The sequence below is a fragment of the Talpa occidentalis genome, unplaced genomic scaffold (genome assembly GCF_014898055.3).
Source record: "Talpa occidentalis isolate TD23 unplaced genomic scaffold, MPIMG_talOcc4v2.1 talOcc4.7, whole genome shotgun sequence".
Classification (NCBI taxonomy): Eukaryota; Metazoa; Chordata; class Mammalia; order Eulipotyphla; family Talpidae; genus Talpa; species Talpa occidentalis.
In genome coordinates, this window is record NW_023605083.1 from 5,775,604 (window position 1) to 5,796,672 (window position 21,069).

General features: G+C 50.7%; 1 protein-coding gene across 4 annotated transcripts in view; it reads right to left on the minus strand.

Annotated features, from left to right (window-relative positions):
- The window catches only part of GARNL3 (GTPase activating Rap/RanGAP domain like 3), a 122,661-nt gene that overhangs the window by 15,707 nt on the left and 85,885 nt on the right, over positions 1–21,069 (minus strand). For all 4 annotated transcript variants that reach the window (XM_037491476.2, XM_054688778.1, XM_054688776.1 and 1 more), the window contains 11 exons: positions 19,187–19,295; positions 17,454–17,499; positions 16,533–16,639; positions 15,097–15,212; positions 13,294–13,398; positions 12,253–12,327; positions 8,863–8,974; positions 4,629–4,727; positions 4,251–4,367; positions 3,315–3,481; positions 949–1,107 (listed from right to left, as the gene is read on the minus strand). In XM_037491476.2, the coding sequence (XP_037347373.1) occupies positions 949–1,107; positions 3,315–3,481; positions 4,251–4,367; positions 4,629–4,727; positions 8,863–8,974; positions 12,253–12,327; positions 13,294–13,398; positions 15,097–15,212; positions 16,533–16,639; positions 17,454–17,499; positions 19,187–19,295 (1,212 nt within the window). The remainder of the gene's footprint in view (positions 1–948; positions 1,108–3,314; positions 3,482–4,250; positions 4,368–4,628; positions 4,728–8,862; positions 8,975–12,252; positions 12,328–13,293; positions 13,399–15,096; positions 15,213–16,532; positions 16,640–17,453; positions 17,500–19,186; positions 19,296–21,069) is intronic.

The window sequence follows — 21,069 nt, forward strand, 5'->3', positions numbered from 1 at the left end:
CTCTGTGACAGCTGGAGACAAGAGGGCCTCCTACTACATCGAGATTTTTCTTTTTCTTAAAGTCTTGTGCTCACTAGATGTTAAGTCTTTTCAGTACATTAATTATCCATTTAGATGATTACTCGTGCAGGACATGTCCTCATACAAGCTGCATTTTTCATTTCTTGTGGTGCACAGTTAGGAAGAGTTCAGTCTCTTTGGCTCATCTGGACAGGATGGGTTTGGAAACCCTCCTCAGGAGCTGCGCCTGCCCTGAGGGGACCGGTTTCTAGGCCGAAGGCTGGGCCGCTCTCTGCATACTTCTGCTGTCATCAGGCCTGGCCCTGCTCTGCAGCCTCAGGGCCAGGAGGGTCAGCGGGGCTCAGGAACAGTGCTCCCGCTATTCAGGGGTGCTGTGCTCCGAGCCCACACAGTTGCCTGTGCTTCCGAACAGTTTCAAGGGGGCCCTGGATTTTGCCCAAATCCACGACATTGGTGCTCTCTGTGCAGCGCAGGTATGGGGTGGAGAGCCCGCGCTGCTCCACTTTCTCTTCTAGTGAGCTCCTCCCCTCCGTGCTGTCCGAGTGGGCCTCTGAGCAGCCGGAGAGTGGGCTGCACCCAAGCTCAGGTCCCTGTGAGTCCCCGGGGCCATGTCAACAACCTTACTCCTCAAAGGCCCTTCTGCATGAGTGACCAAACAGGCTCTCCCCTACCTAGTTGTTGTGACTCTACGTTTCTCTCTTGCTGGGTGGGATGGAAAGACAGAGGGAGATCAGGAAAAGCTCAACAGGGCAATGGGGCAGTCATGTTAGATTGAACCATTTTGATCTACAAAAAAGGTGACTTCATATGGGGAAGCCTAAAGATAGGATGACTAGTGACACCACTGAAAGGAAACCCAGTCATGTGCAAGGGCGGAGGACGGGACCCTAGTCTGTGGGCTCCGCACAGGCCCCTCTGTCAGCTCACCCTGCTGGCCTCCACGTGGTGCAGCCTGAAGGCCTCCCCTGTGCTCTCGTTCACCACATCGAACTGGTGCCGATAAGCCACACAGATGAGGTTGTCACTCTCTTCAGTGGGTCCATCTACCAAGGTCATGACCGCGGGAGAGTCAGACAGACAGATCTCCTGTGTGGAGGACGGAGGAGGAGAAAGGTCAGGACAAGGATTGGCCTCCTGGTATCAACCCCTCCATGCTCTGTCCCCCCACCAAGAGGGGCCTCCTTCTGGGTGGAGCCTTTGCCTGCAAGGAAGACAGGGGTCACCTGGGTCTTCTCTCTCCCATCACCCGTCCACAGCAAAGGGACAGACCAAGAAACAATTTTACAAAAGGAATGCCACAGTACGGTTCACTTTGGCCCTCAGACAGCCTGGGCCTATCCTGTGATTTAATGACAGTGATAGTGATGACAATAACTGCTAACCTCACCGAGCACTTAGCTCAGAGCCAGGCCCTGTTTCCACCACCCTCACAATCACCTTGTGAAACAGGCAAGGCTATTATTCTATTTTATAGATGAGGAAACCGAGGCTCCAAAACCAGGTAGAGACACCTCCAAAACCAGGTGTCTCCCTTACACCTGGTAGAGGCAGAATTTGAGCTCGGGAAGTCTGATGTCAGAGCTCACCCTCCACAGAAACGTACACACGCTGCTGAAACATTCATGAAAACTGTTAACTGCTTTGTGAGAAGATTAATTCTGATTACAATAAGAATTTAACTTGTTTTCACTTAACTATGTTGCTGTTCTGTCTCCCTAAATTGAAGAGCAGCAGAAAGAATAAACCTCACTGAAGAGGCTTTGACTCGAGGCCAGTCACTTCTAGTTCCCCACAGGCAGACTCTGCCTTAGCAGCCAATGTTTGGCTATTTCACAGGTGACTGAACTGTAGTTTTTTGTTTTTTTTTTAAAGATTTATTTTATTTTATTTTTATTTATTTTATTTATTTATACAAGACTGGGTACAGTCAGAAGCGCGGGAGGGTGAGAGAATTCACCAGAGCCAGAGCGGGGAGCAGAGCAGGCAGAAGGACCGAAGTACACTGCTGAGGGGAGCAGCGGGCGGCAGGAGAGGTCTGCGCGCCATGTGGGACCCTCCTGCAGTGTCCGGGGAGCAGCCGGCGCCGCAGAGGCTGCGGGCAGCTTCGCAACCCAGCGCTCAAAAGCTGCGCCACTGGGGAGGCCCTGGACTGTAGTTTTTAAAGAAATTCCGGGAGGTAAGATCAGGAAAGGAGCTTGACCCTGGAGGAGGCTTCTCTTACCAGGTCCCCCCGCCCTTGGGTCATCAGTGATCCCCAGTGGCTGAGGCAGCAGCCTCTCCCACCTTCTAGCACCCTCATCTCTTGCCAGCATTTTGTGTGAGGCTCTTATTTCCATCTTGGCTTCCTATGCTCATCTCTGTCCAGGAGCCAGAATGATCTTTTAAAAACATGCCACTTCTTGGGCCTCCGCGGTGGCACAGTGGGTTGAGCGCAGTGCTGTGAAGCTGTCCCCAGCCTCTGAAGCATGGGTTCGATTCCTGGTCAGCCAGGCAGATACCCACATAGCGTGGCAGACCTTCCGTCTTGCCTGCTGCTCCCCTCGGCAGTGTACTTCAGTCGATCTGCCTGTTTCACTCCCTGCTCTGTCTCTGGTGAAGTCTCTCACCTTCCCGTACCTCTGGCCTATATCCCAGCTCTTGTATAAATAAATAAATCTTAAAAAAAAAGAAAAAGCCACTTCTTAGTTCAAACCCTCCTGTGGCTCACTCAGAGTCAAAACCAAAGTCCTTAAGACGGTCTTCAGGGCTCGAGAAAACCTGGTCCTGTCCCTCTGGTCTCCCAGCCTGTCCCCTCGACTCCAGCCCCCTCAGCTCTGGGCTGTGGGCTCTTCACTGTGGCTCCTTCTGCCCGGGACACTGTCCCAGATCACTCATCACTGACTCCCAGGTTTCGTTTAGATCTCTGCTGGAAGCGAACCTTTCAGAGAGGGCCTCCTTGTTAAAGAAGGCCTCCTACCGCCCCACACCCCATCCTGACCTGTTTTATGGGTATCCACAGGACTGTAGATTCATTTGCTAAATGCTCCAACTAGAAAGCAACTTCTATGAGAAGAGAGCCTTTGTTTTATTCCCTGCCATCCCTTCCTCCCAGAATAGCGCCTGTATGTATTCAGTCGCACCAGTGAGCTGGACCAAGGAGGGAAAAGCCTTTTGCCTCAGTCCTCTGACGAGGTTTCCCAGGTTAGTGACTGAACAGGGGGACCGCTGCAGAGAGTGACACACTCTGGGGGAAGGAGAGAGTCTGCTTCCTGCCCCCTTAGCCAGGAGAAGGGGGATCTGAGGAGAAGACCCACCCTGATGTACTGGAATTCTTCAATGGGCGACTCCGACAGGGGTGACAGCAGTGTGGCACCGGCCGCCCCTCCTGGCTTCCTGGTGATCAGAAGCAGCTTATTGCGAATGGCCACGACGATCCTCAGCTCTCTGCTGTGGTGCGTGTTGATGGCGTACAAGTGGCAGCCTGGGGAGAGCAACAAATGATGCTGAGCGCGGGACAAGAGTGTGGTAGGCCCAGGCCTGAGAGCCCCGGAAACTCGGCAGAAGCCAGTGAAATGACTGAGGAGCTTCCAGCCTCCAGGCATGGGTAGACTTGAAGTCAAAAGGAGATTCAGTTATAGGAACTTGAAGGACGTGCTCTGCCCGCTCCCAGCGCCTTGACTCCCCATGACAGGATTTCAAGCGAGGGCCAGTCACACCTCTGGAGCCAGAGCCTGGCCTCTCTCTCTCTTGCAGATTTGCTAATGGTGCTAAGTCCCCTCCCAAACCCAGGCCTGGAATTCCCTCTGGTCCTTGATATGACGTCTACCTTTCAAGCTTCTTTTAGGGAAACAGCATTGCTATCTTTGTGACTTTTTGAGTGAAAGCAAAACCAATACAATAAAATTCTGACTTATTTTTTTCTGTGATGGTTACCATGTTGAGCCTCACATCCCAGTAACACATAACCGGACACCTGTACCTTCAACCACCTTCTTCATGCCCACTCCTACCCCGCCACCCTACCCCCACCCCCACTGCCTCCAGCAGCCACCCCTCCGCTGTCTCTGAGTCTGGCTCTTCAGATTCTGCGTGCCGGTGAGATCACGCATATTCCTCTTTCTCTGACTTATGAGCTGAGCACAGAGCCCTCAGGGCCGGTCATGTTCTACTCATTTTTATTTTCAGTAAAATCTGGGCAGTCTGAGAACAAAATTAATTGAACAGGAACCATCAAAATAAGAATCCAGCACCTTTTGTTTTCTCAAGCTTGTTGTCTCTGCAGTCACACCTGCTCCTCACGGCCTGTTTGTTCGTGATGCCCTTTTGCACAGCGCTGAGCCGGAAGACAAACAGCCGGGCATCTTTTCCTAAGAGGAAGAGGGCAGAGGAGGTGATGGAGAGCATGTGAAATGAGTCGCAAGAGCAGAAAGGGCCTAACTGGGCAAGCTACAGTGAGAGGAAGCAGGATTTGAGGTGCTCCAAAGTTACCTAACAGGGTGCATGCCCCCAGCCTGTACGCCCACCATCCCTTCCTCAGAAATCAAGGGCTACCAGGGGAGGCAGAGCGCTGGGCACAGCTGGCAGGGCAAGAACCCCCTTCCAGAGGACACCCCGGGTTGGGGCAGCACCTTTGTCTGCTCTGAGGAGCAGGAGGTCCAGGGTCTCCAGCACGTGCATCTGCTTCACTGGCAGGGTCCTGTCGAACACCGGCACCGACGGGAGGTCGTCTGGAAGGGAAACTCGATCACCCTAACTGCAGCCAGCCCTGCTTTCTAGCACCTCTCCAAAGTGCAGTGGGCAGTTCTGGACCCCAGTTCTCTCTAGGTAAGGAAAGTGGTTGTTTTCTAGAGCTTTCAAGAGTCCATACAGTAAGCTTAGCGCTATTTTCCTCTCCGCTGGGGGAGGACTGATGCTTCCACCCCGAAGGCATCCAGAACACCACAGAAAGAGCACAGTGGCAGTGGCCGAAACTGTGTTCATCAAAGGAAAAGCAGTAACCCTCAACCCCACTTTTTTACTGGCATTGTACAAGAACTGAACATCAAATTAAAAAATAAAAAAAGAGCAAGCGCAGTCCTGTCTCTTAAGTATTTTTGTATTTTTTAATGTAATGTTTGAAAGGGCATCCTATCTTAGGTTGCTTTTATATTTCTCAAAAAGCAAAACTCAAATTTCTTTTTGTATTTAAAATAAACCCAAACCCACTCTTTACTCCAGCACCTTCCAGTTTGCAGCAATAGTGAGTATACCTACACAGTTCCAGTGCTTCTCCACCTAGGAACAGGGAACCTCCTTTATACAAAAATGAAGTCAATTATCAATTTGACTGCCAAAATAACAGGAAAAAGTGAATTTTTGTGGAAATGTTCTGGAGACGGCTGGTAAATGGATGGGGAGATACTGCAGCTACATGTAGGATTGTTTCAAGCTTACTTGTTGGAGTCTTGCTGGTGGTTATGTGTCTCCCAAGGGACCCTAGGACTCAGAGGCTGAGAGAACTACTAAGGTTGTTCTACCAGTCTGAGACTGATGCAGACTCGGGGCTGGGCCCGGGTATCTGGGGGCAGTGGCTGGCTGCTGCTTCACCTGCACTTCATCTGCCCCAGGGCTGCAGTGCTCTACGGGTTCAGGTTTATTTAATTTTAATTTAGGTGCAAGGGGCCCTAAAGATCTTGTTTCTTGCAGAAATCTTTCTGGTTGGTGGACAACCAGGGACAGTGCCGTCAATAGTAGCAAACCACAGGAGGGGAGCTCTGGCTCTGTAGGCCTGCGAGGGCTCCCAACTCTCAGAGACTGCAAAGCTTCTAGAAGCCTGAGGGCTCGTCCCCTACTCAGCCATTAGGGGCAAATGTAGAGTCTATGACAGCCTGTCGATCACGTTCCTTCCTCTTCCACCACACGCCTCCCACAGGGGTGGGTTCTCGGGCTCTTTACACTTCCACTGGGGCAGGATTGACTTCTCCAGACATGGGACCATCCAACCAGCACTGGTGATCATTTCTGACTGAATGTGAATATTTCAGGGTGCTGGCAACAACTGCAGCAGCAGCTAGGAGACAAGGAGGCGCTGCACGTGCTAGGAGCTGAGCGGAGCATCCAAGTTCTTCAATTCAGGTGTCCGCATGGGCCTACTAGGCAGGAACCACTGGCACTTGTGACAAATGAGGAGCCTGTAGCTCAGAGGCGCTGCTGACTGGCACGAGGACACGTCTGTGCAAGGACAAAGATGAGGGTGCACCGGCCAGTGTGGCAGCAGCGCCAGAAAGAACCCCTAAGCGACAGCAGGGCCTTATCTCCCACTGCAGACAGAAGGGCACGGTGTAGCTGAGCCACTGCATGGCTTCTTTCTCAGTGACTGAACAGGTTTCTACACAACACAGGAACGCAGAGGAGGCACAGCCTCAGAAGAGTGCCCTGTGGGGCTTACGGATTGTTCAGAACACTTTCCTTCTAGAAATCTCTTTATGATGAAACCTCTTAGAAAGGACTTTTCTCCTACTGCAAAACCAAAACAGATGGCGACAGTAGATTTGATCAGCATTTAGTCTCACTTCAAAGTAGTCTTTGCTCCACTTAAAAATAGACAGCCTCTTTATTTTTAATAATGACCTTGAAAGGAGTGGACTCTCAAGGGGGGATGTCTAATAAATCAAACAAATGGCCTAATGGGATAGAGTGGAACTTGGCCTGAAACAAAATGCAGATTCACCCATGAAACAATCTGTAACACAATTAAGTGCAGACAAGAAAAGGTAAACAAAGAAATAACCAGAGACTGTGGCTTAAGCACCCAACCAGGAACGCAAAGAAGGCCTCGGTGCCAACTCTCAGGAAGCTGATGCATCACTCCAGTATCCTCCTTTTTAGCAAAAGCAGACAGGGAAACACAAATATGTAATCGGGGCATGAAAACAAGAATTGGGGTGACACACCTCCACTGCTGGGGGGTTCACACAGCAACCCCCATGTGAGACCATTCCCCCATATCTCCTGGCAATTGCTATATACCTCATACCTGACACCTCCATTAAACTTTAGATCCGCAGAGATGAATATTTCCAAAAGGGACTTGTCGTCTTGGTTTGGATTTTATGTTACAAAAAAATAGAAGCAACTCAAGTAGAATTCTGTTCAAGTCTGAGAAGCAGTCGTTGTGATGGATACTTTACTTTCTCTTTACTAAAAAAGGCAAATGGGTAGAATTGAATATTCTTGTAACCACGGATTTTGTCTTCCTAATTATTTGCTTAGGACTAGAGTTTTGGTCAAGACAGAAACATAGTAAGCTTAATTTGATCTTAATGAAATGTCACTGGTTTCATGGAAAGAGCATTGGACTAGGAAGCACATCTGGGGTCTCGTTCCAGGTCTGTCTCTGAGCATTGTGACCTTGGGGAGGTTGCCTTGCTCCCACAGGCCTCGGCTTCCTCATCTAGAAAATGAAGAAACTGGGCCTGATCTCCAAGGTCTGCTGTTTTTGTTTTTTACATAAAATTTGGTTGCACTTTTGGCACCATTTAAGGATTTGTTAGCTCTTAGCAAATTCCGAGGGATACAGTGAAGATGACAGCTGCCACTTAATAAGACAGACCCTGCTTCAGGCAAGCCACACAGGCCACTTAATTTAATCTCCACACTCCCCTCCTTGTAATTATGATCACCTACTCCCATTTTATTGATTTCATCAGTTTCCGTCATTATAAACTACTTTTGGCCACTTAAAAAACAACCCTCACTTAGAGAAATCCAAGGCTCAGAGAGGTTAAGTTTTCCAAATTCAAATCACAAAATTTTCTAATTGTTTTGTAGTTTCTAAAATTAAATATTGAAGTTTCTCAAGGTACTAATTTTAAATTAGTGTCTTTTATTCAATCCGTTATATAATCATTTATGCACACAATGAAAACACATCAAGAATGTCAGAAAGAGACCCATTAAAAAGCCAGGTCCATCTCTCCGTCTCCCTCAGATGCTGCCTAGCACAGAGCCTGGCACAGGGAGGGACTTAGAAAAAGTGCTGACAAGGGGTTCAGGGGGAGCAGCGGTCAGGGAGGGTAGGAAGAGGCTGCAGGTTTAGGCACCAGGTCCTCTCATAGTGCCGACTCTCAGGAAGCTGATGTGTCACTACAGTCACCAGAGACACAGTGGGGTGTGCGCCTTGGAAGATGGCTTTCCACTGATGGCTCCTGGGAAGCCCCAGAAGATGACCTATTACAGTGTCTACCTCCCTTACCATTCACTAGGAGTCTAGACTCATCCAAACGATCCTCCTACTGGAAGGGACCTTGAGTCTAAATTAAACCCCCACCAGAGGCTGAGCTGCCTCAACAGCTTCCTCTCTGGGGAAGTGGGGGGCTGACCCTACCCAGGTGGGCAATCCACTTGGCTCTCAAAAAGTTCGATTTTATATTGAGTTGAAACCTGTCTCCTCATCAAAATCTTTTTGTTTTTATTGTTGATCTAAGATTTTTGTTTGTTTTGGACACCACGTACTTTTCAAGTTAGAAACTTTAAAAACAACAAAAAGGACTCTGAGGGAGACCATGTGCCTAAATAATCACATGTCCTTGTCGACTTAAGGCCAAATGTTGGCATCATGATCAGTATTTGTCACGAAGGTCACCCCCAGCTGCGGACTGATCAGAGACCCGACGGCCTGAGCTGTCAGCCGAGCCAGCTGTGGGGCTTGCTGGCTCAGGTTGTTTCTCTGCTGGCCCTGAAAGCAGGCGCTCACCTTGCAAGGAGAGACATTCGCTAACCCCACTGCAGACGGCATTTAACTAAAAGGAGTGGCTGGCGATCGTCCATCTTGGACATAAGGCGTTTACACAAAGAGAGAGGAAGGAGCAGCTACTCACTAACCGTCCACTAGCAAGACGCCGGCGTCCGTGGAAACCAGCAAGGCCTGGCCCCAGGGATCCGCACACACGGCCTCGTGAGGGAAGCTGCTGCAGAAGCACTGGGGCTCCCAAGGCTGGAAGACAAGGACGGGAAGTGAGCGTGGGGAGGCACGCACCAGCCACCCAGCGGACTCACCGCCCACCATAGCAGCACAGCAGCCCCCAACCCTGGATGCTCAGCGGGTCCAGACTCAGTTACCTGTCTAAGGAGCAAAGATTCCTTTCAAATCTGTGCTCAAAGGAGGAGAGTGGATTGTCATTTGGGACACCCCGTGCTGTCTTGTGTGGTCAGAATCTAACGGCCCTCGGGGCCAACAGAAGCACCGGGTTGGGTTTCCTAAGCAAACATCTTTTTTTAACACCTAGAGGTTGGACCCAAGGATACCTGCTTTTTTGGAGTATTCATGTTAGTTCACCCTAAAAGGAAGTCCCAGAAAACTATCAAATAGTCAGATTCTTGTGTTGCTAATTCAGCAAAGTGATAAAGCGGAAGCAACACATGGAGTGGACAGTGTCTCAACCTGGAAGGCTTACTCACTTCAAGGCTATGAAATCTGAAAGAAAAAATAACATCTGTGTGCAGGAATGCGGTGAGAGCTGGGGCGGAAACCTGCCACTTGGGCCCTCGCCCATTTTCAGGCCAGCCACCTGGAGCTGTGGGTGGCTGCCTGGGGTCAGCGGACGGTGACTGCTGGGGTCTTCGTCACCAGAATCATGGGCATTTTCAACAGAACCAGTAACTTCCTTCCAAAGCACATGGATGGCTTGGCCTCAAAGGACAGTGATGGTATCTGGGGATTTCCAGATACTCATCAAAGTCTTCTATCTTCACTTTTACTCTCCATCAGATGTCCTGCCCGTGTGAGCGTGTGTAGGGGTGCTTGTACCCAAGTGGTGGACACGTGCTCACATTTTTAAAGTAGAAGCGATGGCCCTATGGGCACCCCCAATAGTGTCATGTGGGTAGATGGCATGAGCATAAATACTGTCTTCCTGCTAAATAGAAAAGAATGCGCGCCCTTTCAGAAACCCGCCATCTTCAAAAGGAGTATTTGAGTTGGACTACATAAAGAATAAATGTGAAGCATATGTTGCCAAAAAAAAAAAAAAAAAGAATAAATGTGAAAGCATTTTATAAAGTGAAATAGGCCTTCACAGTTGCAGGTCATTCACTAGAAGGGCATACCCTAAGATTTCTGGATGTGTGACTTACAGCAGAATCTGAGAAAGCCAGACTAGTACAAATGCCCACTGGGAGAGAGACAGAGACATCAGAGCATTAGGTGACACCAAGACCAAAGAACCAATTCTTAGTCCTCTGAGCCAAGGACACAGTTCAGAGCAGGGCTCTCAACCTGGAAGATATAAGTGTCCTACGGGACCCACACAGGGCTCACGGGAGAAGGGGTGGGTTGGGGAGGGGCTGTGATATCCTGAAGTTGTAGTCAAAATGTTATGGTTATATGCCACTTGTACATTTCAATGGGCTGGGGTGTGTGTGTGTGTGTGTGTGTTGGGGCTCTTTGCCATGTCTGAGGACATCTTAGGCTGATGTGTGTGGGTGTGTGTGTGGGGGTGTGTGCGTGTGTGTTGGGGCTCTTTGCCATGTCTGAGGACATCTTAGGCTGGTGTGTGTGGGTGTGTGTGTGGGGGGTGTGCGTGTGTGTTGGAGCTCTTTGCCATGTCTGAGGACATCTTAGGCTGGTGTGTGTGGGTGTGTGTGTGGGGGGTGTGCGTGTGTGTTGGGGCTCTTTGCCATGTCTGAGGACATCTTAGGCTGATGTGTGTGGGTGTGTGTGTGTGGGGGTGTGCGTGTGTGTTGGGGCTCTTTGCCATGTCTGAGGACATCTTATATGCAGTGTCAGCAGCATGAGTCTGACCCGACCCGCAGATCTGTGGCCTGAAGATGGATGGTGATTGTCACTGCACTGGATGCCCCCGTGCCCAGTGAGGGGCTGGGCGCAGGTTCTGTGGGGGGAGCACACAGTCTTCAGACCTTTCTGCCCGGGTGCAGCACCCTCCGCTGGCTCCTCAAGCTCATGAGCAGAGCTCGAGAAATGGGGGCCGCCAGGAGCTTGCTGGAGCCCACTCTTGGGAACCAGGACTCTCTGGGAGCAGTACATGGACCACAATCTCCAGCGTCTTTCCAGATGGCCACTGGGAGGAGATCAGGAGCTGATCCAAAAGACGGAAGCACTTTCCTTGTTGCTCACTGGTGACAAGTTACAGTTTCACAGACTTTAGTTTTAATGTTGGCTGAGACATTCTTAGTAGGAAGGTCGCTAAATCACATTGGAATTTGTGTCTACCCAGTGCCTGGCAACACCACAAACTCCCAAAAGCAGATAGCGGAAATGTCTGCAACCTTGGGAAAGATGCTTTGCCACCAGCCTAGTCCTAAGTGGATTTTAGCTTTGCTTGTGTTTCGAGCTCATCCTTTTTCTGAAAACAGACTTCAAAGCATGTAGGTTCTTCAACGCACGCACAGATCATCTAAACCTCAATCGCTGAAGTAAAGGAACGTATTTTTTTCTCTTTTACAAGGGACACATCTCTGAGATGTGCTGTCTGTGAATGATTTCCATGGAGCTGACTTGGACATGTTTAAATCTAGGCACAATTCAGCACAGTGTGTTGCTTCACCATATAGAAGCAGGCCGACAGCCAATCCCTGCTGCAACTTCTCCCCACTTCCCCCACCTCTGTTCTTCATTATCACCTAGTTCTTTTTCCACAGAAAGAGGACATAAGAAGAGGATACAAAGGCCACAGAATTTTTGGCCAAATGGACGCCAAAGAAAGCAGTAGCTTCCTATCTGTGGTCCCTGCACCAGCAGCATCAGCATCGTGGGGGCACTCATTAGCAATGCAGAGTCTCAGGGCCATGGGCATCTGCTGAATCAGGACGTCCCCGGGGGGTGATTCTAGTACACACTGGAGCTTGAGAAGCCCTGCTCTAGAGTGTGTTCTAGTGTGTGCATGTCAGCTCCACAGCCCCCACCTGCGAGCTTGTTAGAAATGTAGTGTCATGACCCGGCCCCAGAGCTCCTGGCCAGAACATGCATGTGGTCAAGATGGCCAGGCCACGTTCAGGCACTCGAGCTTGAGGAGAGTCTGGAACTGGCTGCCTGAGCACCAGTGTGGTAGCCCCACTTCACATCAGCACAAGAGGGCACCTCACGCCCTTCTGTGCAAACAGGGAGGCGTGTTAATGCCTACCCATCTTTACCTGGGGCTGCCCCTGAGGACTCCCCAGTGGCCATGCTCTTCCTCCTCCTGTCCCACAAACTTCTTTCCAAGAGTCTCAAAAACAAATGTATCCACGGTTGAACTTGAAGTGTCATCAGCTCACCTCTTTTTTGCAGATTCCTGAAGCCGCCAAGCTAGATGGAGCGTCCCCTCGCACAATGGATTTCAGTTTTAGCGCCTTGCAGAAAAGAGATCTCTTTTAAAGTTTGTTATCAAGCAGTAGAACATTATGACTTGAAATTTAAAAAAGGAGTAATTTTAGAGGAAAGCCTCAGGTTGCCACACTGCATATCTCTGAAGAAAGGCAGGAAGGTGGTCGGGCGAGGCAGGTGAATCCTGACGACCCCATACATCCTGTCATGTCAAGTCATCCATGTACCAGTGGTGTTATTGCCAAACTGTGAGCACTGACAAGAATCTTCAGGTGCCTTCTCAAACTCCCTGAGTCAGAATCTCTGAAGGTGAGTCGGGTGTCTTTAAGAAGGACGTGTCTGAGAGGCCCTGGAGCAAAGACCATTCTTGCCTCTGAGCCTTCCTCCCTCACAGGAGCTCCCCTCGCCTTCCTGCCTGGCTTGCTCTCTGCCCTCAGGTCAGATCTCCTCTGTAGCCTGCCCCCTTCCACCTGCTGTGACATGGGACCAGCGTCACCTCCCCGAACTGAGAAACACTAGTGTTGCGTGGGAGCAAGGCCAAGGTGGAGGTGACTCCTCTACAGTGGGGAAGAAGTGTGTCGGCAGCCCCTTTATGACTGCTGCGCCCGGGTGGCAGGGGCACATTCTGTGCTACTCCTGCAGGGAAGTGTCTGAGGCGCTGTTCCAAAACCGTCTCCCCGCTCTTCAGAAAATTCCTAGGAGGCAGGCAGATGGCAGGAGGGAGTCAGCCAGGGCCCTCCAGCCTCTTGCTCTCATCACTAGCCTTCCCATGTGGAGCGCTTGTCTCTCCCTCATGCATGCGGTGAACGACGCCTCTGTGGTTATCAAAATTCTCTCATGGTGTCCCCAGAACCCCGGGAGATAGTGCAGAGCTCCTCCAGGAGCGTGCAAACAAAATTCTTTGCACAAGGGCCACCTCGTTTGGATGGGGCTCACAGCTCTATGTCTTGCAAAAAAAAAAAAAAAAAAAAAGGTTTCAGAGTAAAACCCACCTGCCCTATCCTAACAAACTCTGCCTGGCGGGCCTCCTCTTTCTTCCGCGCTGACTTGGGTGATTCGGGCAAGACGTCACTAAAAGACCGTCTATTAAGCATGTTCTAAAAAAGAAAAACAAATTATGAATCCACAAATGGTTGTCAAGTCTCATCCTTTGGCTTCTCTGAATGATACACCTACTTGCCTGACTGGCCTACTCTACCCCCTGCATGCCTCGCCCACCTGTTAGGTGCCAGGGACGATGGCCCAACAGGCGCAGGAAGCCTGGGAGGTGGCTGAGCGCAGGGGCTTTGAAATCAGGCCAACTGGTAGCTTAGCGCTTCCCAACTTGCCGTTGCTTGATCTGGGCCATCACATCACACAGCTCCAGGGATGCCGTTCTCAGGGAGTGGCACCCCTAGAATACGACGTACTGAAGTCTGTGCAAATGGCACCCCTGGAGTGGGGCAATGCCGTGGCCCTGAGGGTCACTTCGGGGCACGTTCAGTAACTGTGGATCTCAGTGACTCCGTGTGACTAGCAGTTGTCCCCAGGTGTGTCAGAGGGCAGAGTGGATGCGTGTAAAGCGCTTGGCACAAACTCAGTGGATGTCAGTTCTCTGTCAGAGAATTGGGACACTCATTGAGCTGGCCAGTCTGAATAAGCACCCACTACTTGGCCAGATTTGGGGGAGGTGATGTACACAGTCTGTGCCCTTGTGGAGCAGAGTTTAACAGGAGGGCACAGACTGGCACCTGGGGTGCTCTCTAAGGAGGGGAAGCATGTGGAGGGGTTGAGAGCATTTAACAGGGGGTTGGTCTCAGCCGGGGTTGGGGAAGGGCCACCTGAGGCAGCCAGGCAACAGCTAGCCCCTCCAGTTGGAGGGACGTCAGGTGCTCGTCTTGGCACGTCTCTGCACCCTTCCTTGACCTCAGCAGAGAAAGGAACGGACAGATTACTGGGTATGGTTCGCTCTTTGGGGCCCAGGCTTGGTCTGGGTGTGTCCCTGGAGGTTGTCAGGGGGCTGTGACATGGTGGTGGTCGCTGCGCCGGAGGGGAAGGGCTGCAGGGGCGCTGGCTCATTCAGTATTCTTCGTCCTCCCCGGGCCAGCACCTGGACCCCGACGCTGCATTATTTACACACCTAATAGCGAGTTCCTGCGGGACCTCGTGTGTGAGTCCCAGGGAGTCTCCTTGCTTGCTCTGTGCTTCCTTGTTAACTTGGGAAATGCTTCTAAACAATGATGGTTTTGCCTGCATAAGCGAATCCCTGCTGCTGGAGAGCTCATCCTGAGTCTGGGGGCTCCCAGAGAGAATACACGGGTGCCCCTGGAGGCGCTGGCTCTCCTCCAGCCTATGCCCATGGAGTGGATTTTCAGCTAATGTGAATGCTTGTTTCAGTGTCTGAACATGGGGTTAGCCAGTCAGTCTGCAGAAAACCTTACAGAGAGACTACACTCTCTGTAAGACCCTTGCCTTTTGCTGTCTATCATCTCTGTGGCCTGGTCATGCTGAGCAGTACTGCCAAGGACAGATGCACCCCAATAGCACTCTCCAGTGCCCCAGGGATAAGTGGTTGACACCCACGGCCCTGGCCTGCACCTCCATCTCTGTGGGCCCTGGTTTTAGGAGAGTCACGCTCCTGACGTGGACACTCAGCATCCCTCCTTCGTGTGGTGACAGGAGAGTACGTTGGCCCCCACAGGCCACAGCCTGGTCTGGACAGCAAGGACCAAGGTGACTTCTGGGCTTTTCTAACCAGGACTCATTACAAGGACTTGTGTTCTCTACTGAGACCCCAGGAGACAGACGAGAGTTACCTTGTGTAAATCCGGCATCAGATCCTGGTGTAAGGATCGAATCAACATATCCAGAGTACGTCGCCGTTTCTGGGCAAATGTTGGGGTTTCCAAAGTGGCTTTTTCACCGTTAATTACTAAAAATAAATCAAGTTATAAAGGGAATAACAAATATTAACATGTGGTTGAAGAATGTCTTTCTTAAGGAAACTCTTCATAGTGAATGCTCCCCACTTTCCCAATGCATATGTTACCCTTCCTTCAAGGAAGACCCTTAAAAACTCTAAAGTCCTCTACACAAGCCCACAGAGCCCACAGGTTTGTCTACCTTACTTTTCCTGTTAGACTGCAGATTCCCTGGGCAGAGGTTTATCTAATTACTTGACGACGTCACTAGCACATATCCAGTGTGCTCCCATCAGCCACTCACCCACTTACTACCTACCCACCCCCGCACCCCCCGTCCACCAACACAAGGAGCAAACACCAGCATGCCGTTCAGTAAGATTAAATATACATTTGTGCATTTTGTTAGAAATCATAACATCTATCTAAGCAGAGTGCTGGGGTGCTTAGCCCCTGATGGAAGTTTCTTCCGGAAAAATGCTAGCAGTTTCATGGTGGCACACACCTGGGCCATGCAGCACGAGCACAGGATCTAGAGTGCCCCCGAGGCCAGGCAGCAGCTAAGGGTTGGGTCCCAGCAGCACTGCGCTCCATGTACTCTGCAAATCATTTAGCTTCTTGGTGGCCTAAGTTTTCTACCCCGTATTATTATATGGGGTATAACTGCATCTCCTTCTAAAGCTATCTCAAGGATTTTAATGAGATAACACAGAGTTAGCGCAAGGCTTGGCACTCTGAGCAGAATAAATACGAAGTGTGATTTTTCCCATAATGAGGGCAAAGGAAGGACAGTGCTCACAGGCTGAAAAACTAACTTCTTGGGGACAAGCATTTCTGAGATAGTCTCCATGTGCTGGTGGGGGGAACAGCTCTTAGGGTGTAGAGGGTGGGGACTCAAGGTCAGGTATTTGGGTGTTACTGGGGGAGCTAAAATGCATACTCTCACAAGCTGCCAGGTCCCTCACACAGCACATTCATCTTCTGACTGTCTGTCTGTCCGTCTCTTTCCCTTCCTCTCACACACATACACCCAGTGACAACTCTTCCCATCCCTGAGATATGACCAGAACCACTCTCTGCCCCACCGACTTCCCACTCCGACAAACACACAGATACAAGTATAAGCAGAGATTCCAAAACGGCCGTCGGGGAGCCCGGGCGCCGGGCCGGCAGGACCTGGGGCCTGTCCCGCTCAGCCGGGAGGCAGCCGTGCCCGCGAAGAGCACGCAGAGTACAGGCCCGCACACGGCGGTATTCCTTACACGGCATCCTGGGGGAATTGTGTTCTCATGTAGAACAAGTCACAAGAAGACCTCAAAACTGAGACTCACATTTCACGAGCAAAAAGTCCCTGAATTCCTGGTGGTCTGTAAACACCGGTGGGGATGGCAAGGGGGGGCCAAAGAGGGGTACGCTCTCTTCGGAAAATATCTTCAGCCTGCACAGAGAACATTTCAGAGTTATTGGCTTTTCTTCAAGGATCATCAATACTTTGACCTCACATCTGCCTGGTTGCCTGGGCGATGTGGTAGGAATATTCATTGCCCAGGAGCAGCTTTTCTGGCTGCACCAGAGCCCGGGCTGCCCCAAGGCTCCCCTCCTAATTGCCACAGGTGGAGCCCAGCTCTTCCCGAGTCCCTTGAGGTCTGACCCGCCCAGCGTTGGGCCAGGGCAGGCACCCCAGGGATGACAGCAAAGGCCTCCACGGGGCACCCACTGCACCAGGCAGCATGCTAGGCATCTGCAGACACAGCACTGACTGGCTCCCTCCCACTCTGCCAAGGGGGCATCCTGACCTGCATTCTACAGATCAAGCCTGTGGCTCAGGAGATAAACTCTTTGCTTCAAAGCTGGAAGGTTAGCAAGTGACAGAGTTGGGATTCTAACCTAAATGTACTTGGTTCAAAGTTCATGTTCTCTTCAAGCATGAGAACTTTTAAGAGATTAATTTTTTAAACAGAGATGGATTAGTCTATGAAAGCGGGCAACTGGGTCAGGATCAGACAGATCCCATTTGTGCCCACCATCAAGTCCCATAAGCTACCCTGGACCCTGGGTCTGTGGCTCAGAGCAACACTATAGGGAGCGTATTTCCCCCAGAGATGATGGGCATGAAGAAAGTTATATAAGGTGAGGACATGAATATCAAATCAATCAAGAAATATGCAAATCAATAGCCCCCCCAATCAATACCAAATCAACAAGTGAACATGAGAAGTTGAGTAAGCCACGGAGAGGAAGTCATTACCTACCTGTAATTGTCATTTTGTTGATCATATCTCACTAAGGCAAAAATATCTGTGGCGATGGTTAAGGAGATTAACAAACAACCCCAACTCACAGCCAATAGGTTGTGTTTTGAAAAACCCCTTGGGCAGAATCACCTAGACCTGCACTTTGGGGTCAGGGCACCTGTCGCTCTTAGGTGGGGAGGGAACCTTGAGTTCTAGCTCTGCATGCTCATCCTTCAGGAAATGGGCCAAAGGCCAGTCTCCAAAGATGTCAGAAAAGCAATATAAATGCAGAAGCTCTTAGGCCACTAAGCGGCCAACAAAGCAATGTGATCAATGCTCTTGCCTAGAAGCACTAACACAGCCCCAAAGTGAAAGCAGCCCGGTTTCATGTCACACATCCCGAAAAGAAGGGCAATTTAAATGTTTCCAACACGCACCTGCTCTCGCTCTCTTTTCGGCTTGGGGAGACAGAACAAGGGGAACCAAACCAGTGGGGCTGATGGCAGCCTGAGGGGAGACTTTCCTCTGCTGTGTGGGGTGGGGTGTGCTGCCTCCATCAGCTTACTTCTTCCTCTGCTCCTCCTCCTCCCAGAGGCGTTCCTTCCCCAGGGCTAGTGAGCCATCAGTCTCTCAAAGTCTTCCATCCCCAGAGCCAGGGCAGGAACTGCGCTGGGCCCAGAAACAAGTGGGCCCAGCCACAAATCTAATACTCACACTAAAGGAAATTGAAAAATAATGATGGCCGCTTGGTCCCTTACAAAGCCCCTCTCACCTGTTCTCCCTTGTACCTGCAGGAGTCTGTTGTTCTATAAGAACTGCAGTGGGAGAGGAAATGGGAATCCTAAATCCCAGGGATTAGAGTAAGAGATCACTTAGTAAGAGGAATGAGAGCCAAAAAAATTATTATTTAAGTGCAGGGGCAAACTCATTTTCTTCCGTCCTCAGGGAAGACATTTGGCAACATTCAAGTTTTAAAAACTCACATCTACACAGGTCACAAGAAACAAGTCGAAGGACACATGGCAACCCGCTCTCAGACGCAGGGAGTCCCATGGGCTGTGTCCGGATGTTTTACTGCAGTCTCCAGGGAACGTGAGTCATTAGACCAGAATTGATTCTGAAAGTGCCATTAGCTGCCGCTCCTGGTAATGCCAACCTGTACAGGAACCACCCCTGGGCTCACCGTCTAAGCCTGTCCAAGCCAAAGCAATGGGGTCAGAACAGGTCTCGGCCCGGGTGGCCACACGCATGTCCCTCCCCCGCCTGACCAAGCTGAGCGTGGATGTTATGGAGAGCTCCCGCAGGACTTCACGGCAACACGGGCTCAACAGCGACGGGGGAAGCAGGTAAAAATAGGATTAACTATCATTCCTCAGATGTCAAGAGACGGCACTGGAGCAGCTATTAGCAGGACTTGGAATCAATAAAGAAAAATCATTTTGTCTTTTACCTTACTTGTACGTTTTTCTACCTGAAGCAAATTTCTCAGAGGATTCACTATAATCCCCCTAGTTCATTTATTATGGGTACACGGTGGGAAGTTTCTCTCACTTTATAGGCAATCTGAGGAAAGGGAAGATATTTCAGAAGTCAGAACTCTGAGAACTAAGCCACCCACCACTCCAGTGATGTGAGTCGGGAGGGGAAATGCGAAGATGTGGGGAATCCCAAGGCAGTGGATCTAAGACTCGAGAACGCAAAACAAGGCTGCGAGCTCGCGAAGCCGGAGCGTTGCCAAAGGCCCAGGATACGTGTGAAGTGGGAGCGGATCATGGAAGGTTTGAAGGCGGGGGACGGCTCCTCTCCTTCCTGGAACACGATGGCGACGATATCGTTCCCGATGTGGCGCTTCCTTTCCACCTGGGTGGGAGCATAAATAACACCGTGAGGAGGTCACCCCGAGGCGGCACATTCACGGAGCTGAAAAATGTGGCGGTGCGACCAGCCACAAGCACCCAGAGTCCCGGACTCTGGTCACTGTCAACCTCTCACCTTCCAGTTTTACCAGCCCCACCTCTGGCCACCCCAACCACCTCCTCTGCTCCTCTCCCAATCCACGCTTGTATTTCCCCCTGCCTACCCGTGCTCACCTTCAACCATCATCTCCTTGCTTGGCATTCAAGGCCCCCAAACAATTCCCTGGAGATGGGGCTCACACATGTAAACTTTCATGAATGCCTTAGCGGATTCTGAAGGATATACTTGGTGAGGAAAATGGCCCTATCTAATTTGACCCCAGGTGACCTTTCCAAAGTGACCTCATAGGCCTGTGGTTAGCAAAGTTTTTTTGCTAAAGGGCTGACAGTAAATATTTTCAGCTTGTGGACCATCTTGTCTTTTTGCAACCACACAGCCATTGCAAAAGCAGCCACAGACAAGGCACAAATGAACGGGCACAGCTGAGTCCCAGTAACACGAACAAAACGGGCAGCAGGACAGATCAGCCTTGGGCCACAGTCTGCCGGCCCCTATGGAGACCTGTGCTTAATGGTCAGAGATGCCCTGAGATCGAATGAGCTAGGCTGGCCTGGACTCTGTGACTGTTACCTTAGGCCTGCAGAGCCCAGGGCAGGAACAGAGAGGTCCAGCTAGCAGTCTTTTCTGCTCTCCCCGTTAGGCAGGTAAGATTCAATATCCTTCTGCATTTCCTTGTCTCTCTCCCCTCCTACACTATCTTCCTAGTAATAGAGACAAAATCAAATAGCTTTGATTTTCTTCACATTTCCTCACGCTTGGGCAAGCGGAAGACCCAAACACCCCTCCATGGAACCAGCCAAGAGGTGGAGAAGCAGGGTCCCTCCGGGACAGCTCAGCATGGCCGGCGAGTGCGGTAACGCTTTACCATGCTAACGGCCCTCTCCAAAAGACAAGGCTGAAGACCTTTTAGCTGGCAAAGACTGATGGCCATATTCCTCCCTCCTGTCTTGGGCAAGAGCCCCTCTGTCAGAGGACATGGCAATTTGGGGAGGGTGCAGGGCTAAAAGGGGTGGTGTTGGGAGGAGGAGGATTATGAAAAATTCCAGTAAAATTTTTCGGGCATAACTGCTGAGATAAAAGAGGTCAATAAAATTCATGATGACTGGGAAGGCCGGTTTGGTACGGCTCCTCCCTGTGACCCAAGCTCCCAGGAGCCCGGCAGCCATACTGTATGAGTCCTCAGCCGCGGGAAGAAGACGTCTTGCAGAACGGAACTCTGGGCCATGGAAGCCGCCTCCCTGGGCTGAGGTACTTTGCTACAGCCTGCGTATTCCCAGAGGCAGCCTGCTAAAGCCAGAATGAGCTTCTAAAATCCCACTGGGTCTCCGTCACCCGCAAGATCACCTACCAGCAACTGGTTCCAGCTCCAACCACCAGGCACTTCTGGCCCATCTCTGCCAGGTCCCCCAAGCGCCTTCCACCCCAAGGCTGCCAACATTTAAGAATCTGTGTTCTGAATGCTCTGAATCTCTCCCCTTGACTGGGGCATTGTTGAAATAAGAATTCCAAGTGCTCAGAAAAAACCTCTTAGGCTGTCATGGACCCTCTCTAGGCTCGCATTTCTCAGCTGCTAAACAACTTTCTGTGCGTATGTTTATTGATCTAGATGCTTAGTGGGTAGAAAAGGGACAAGAATCTAATAAAAGTTAAAGGGAGA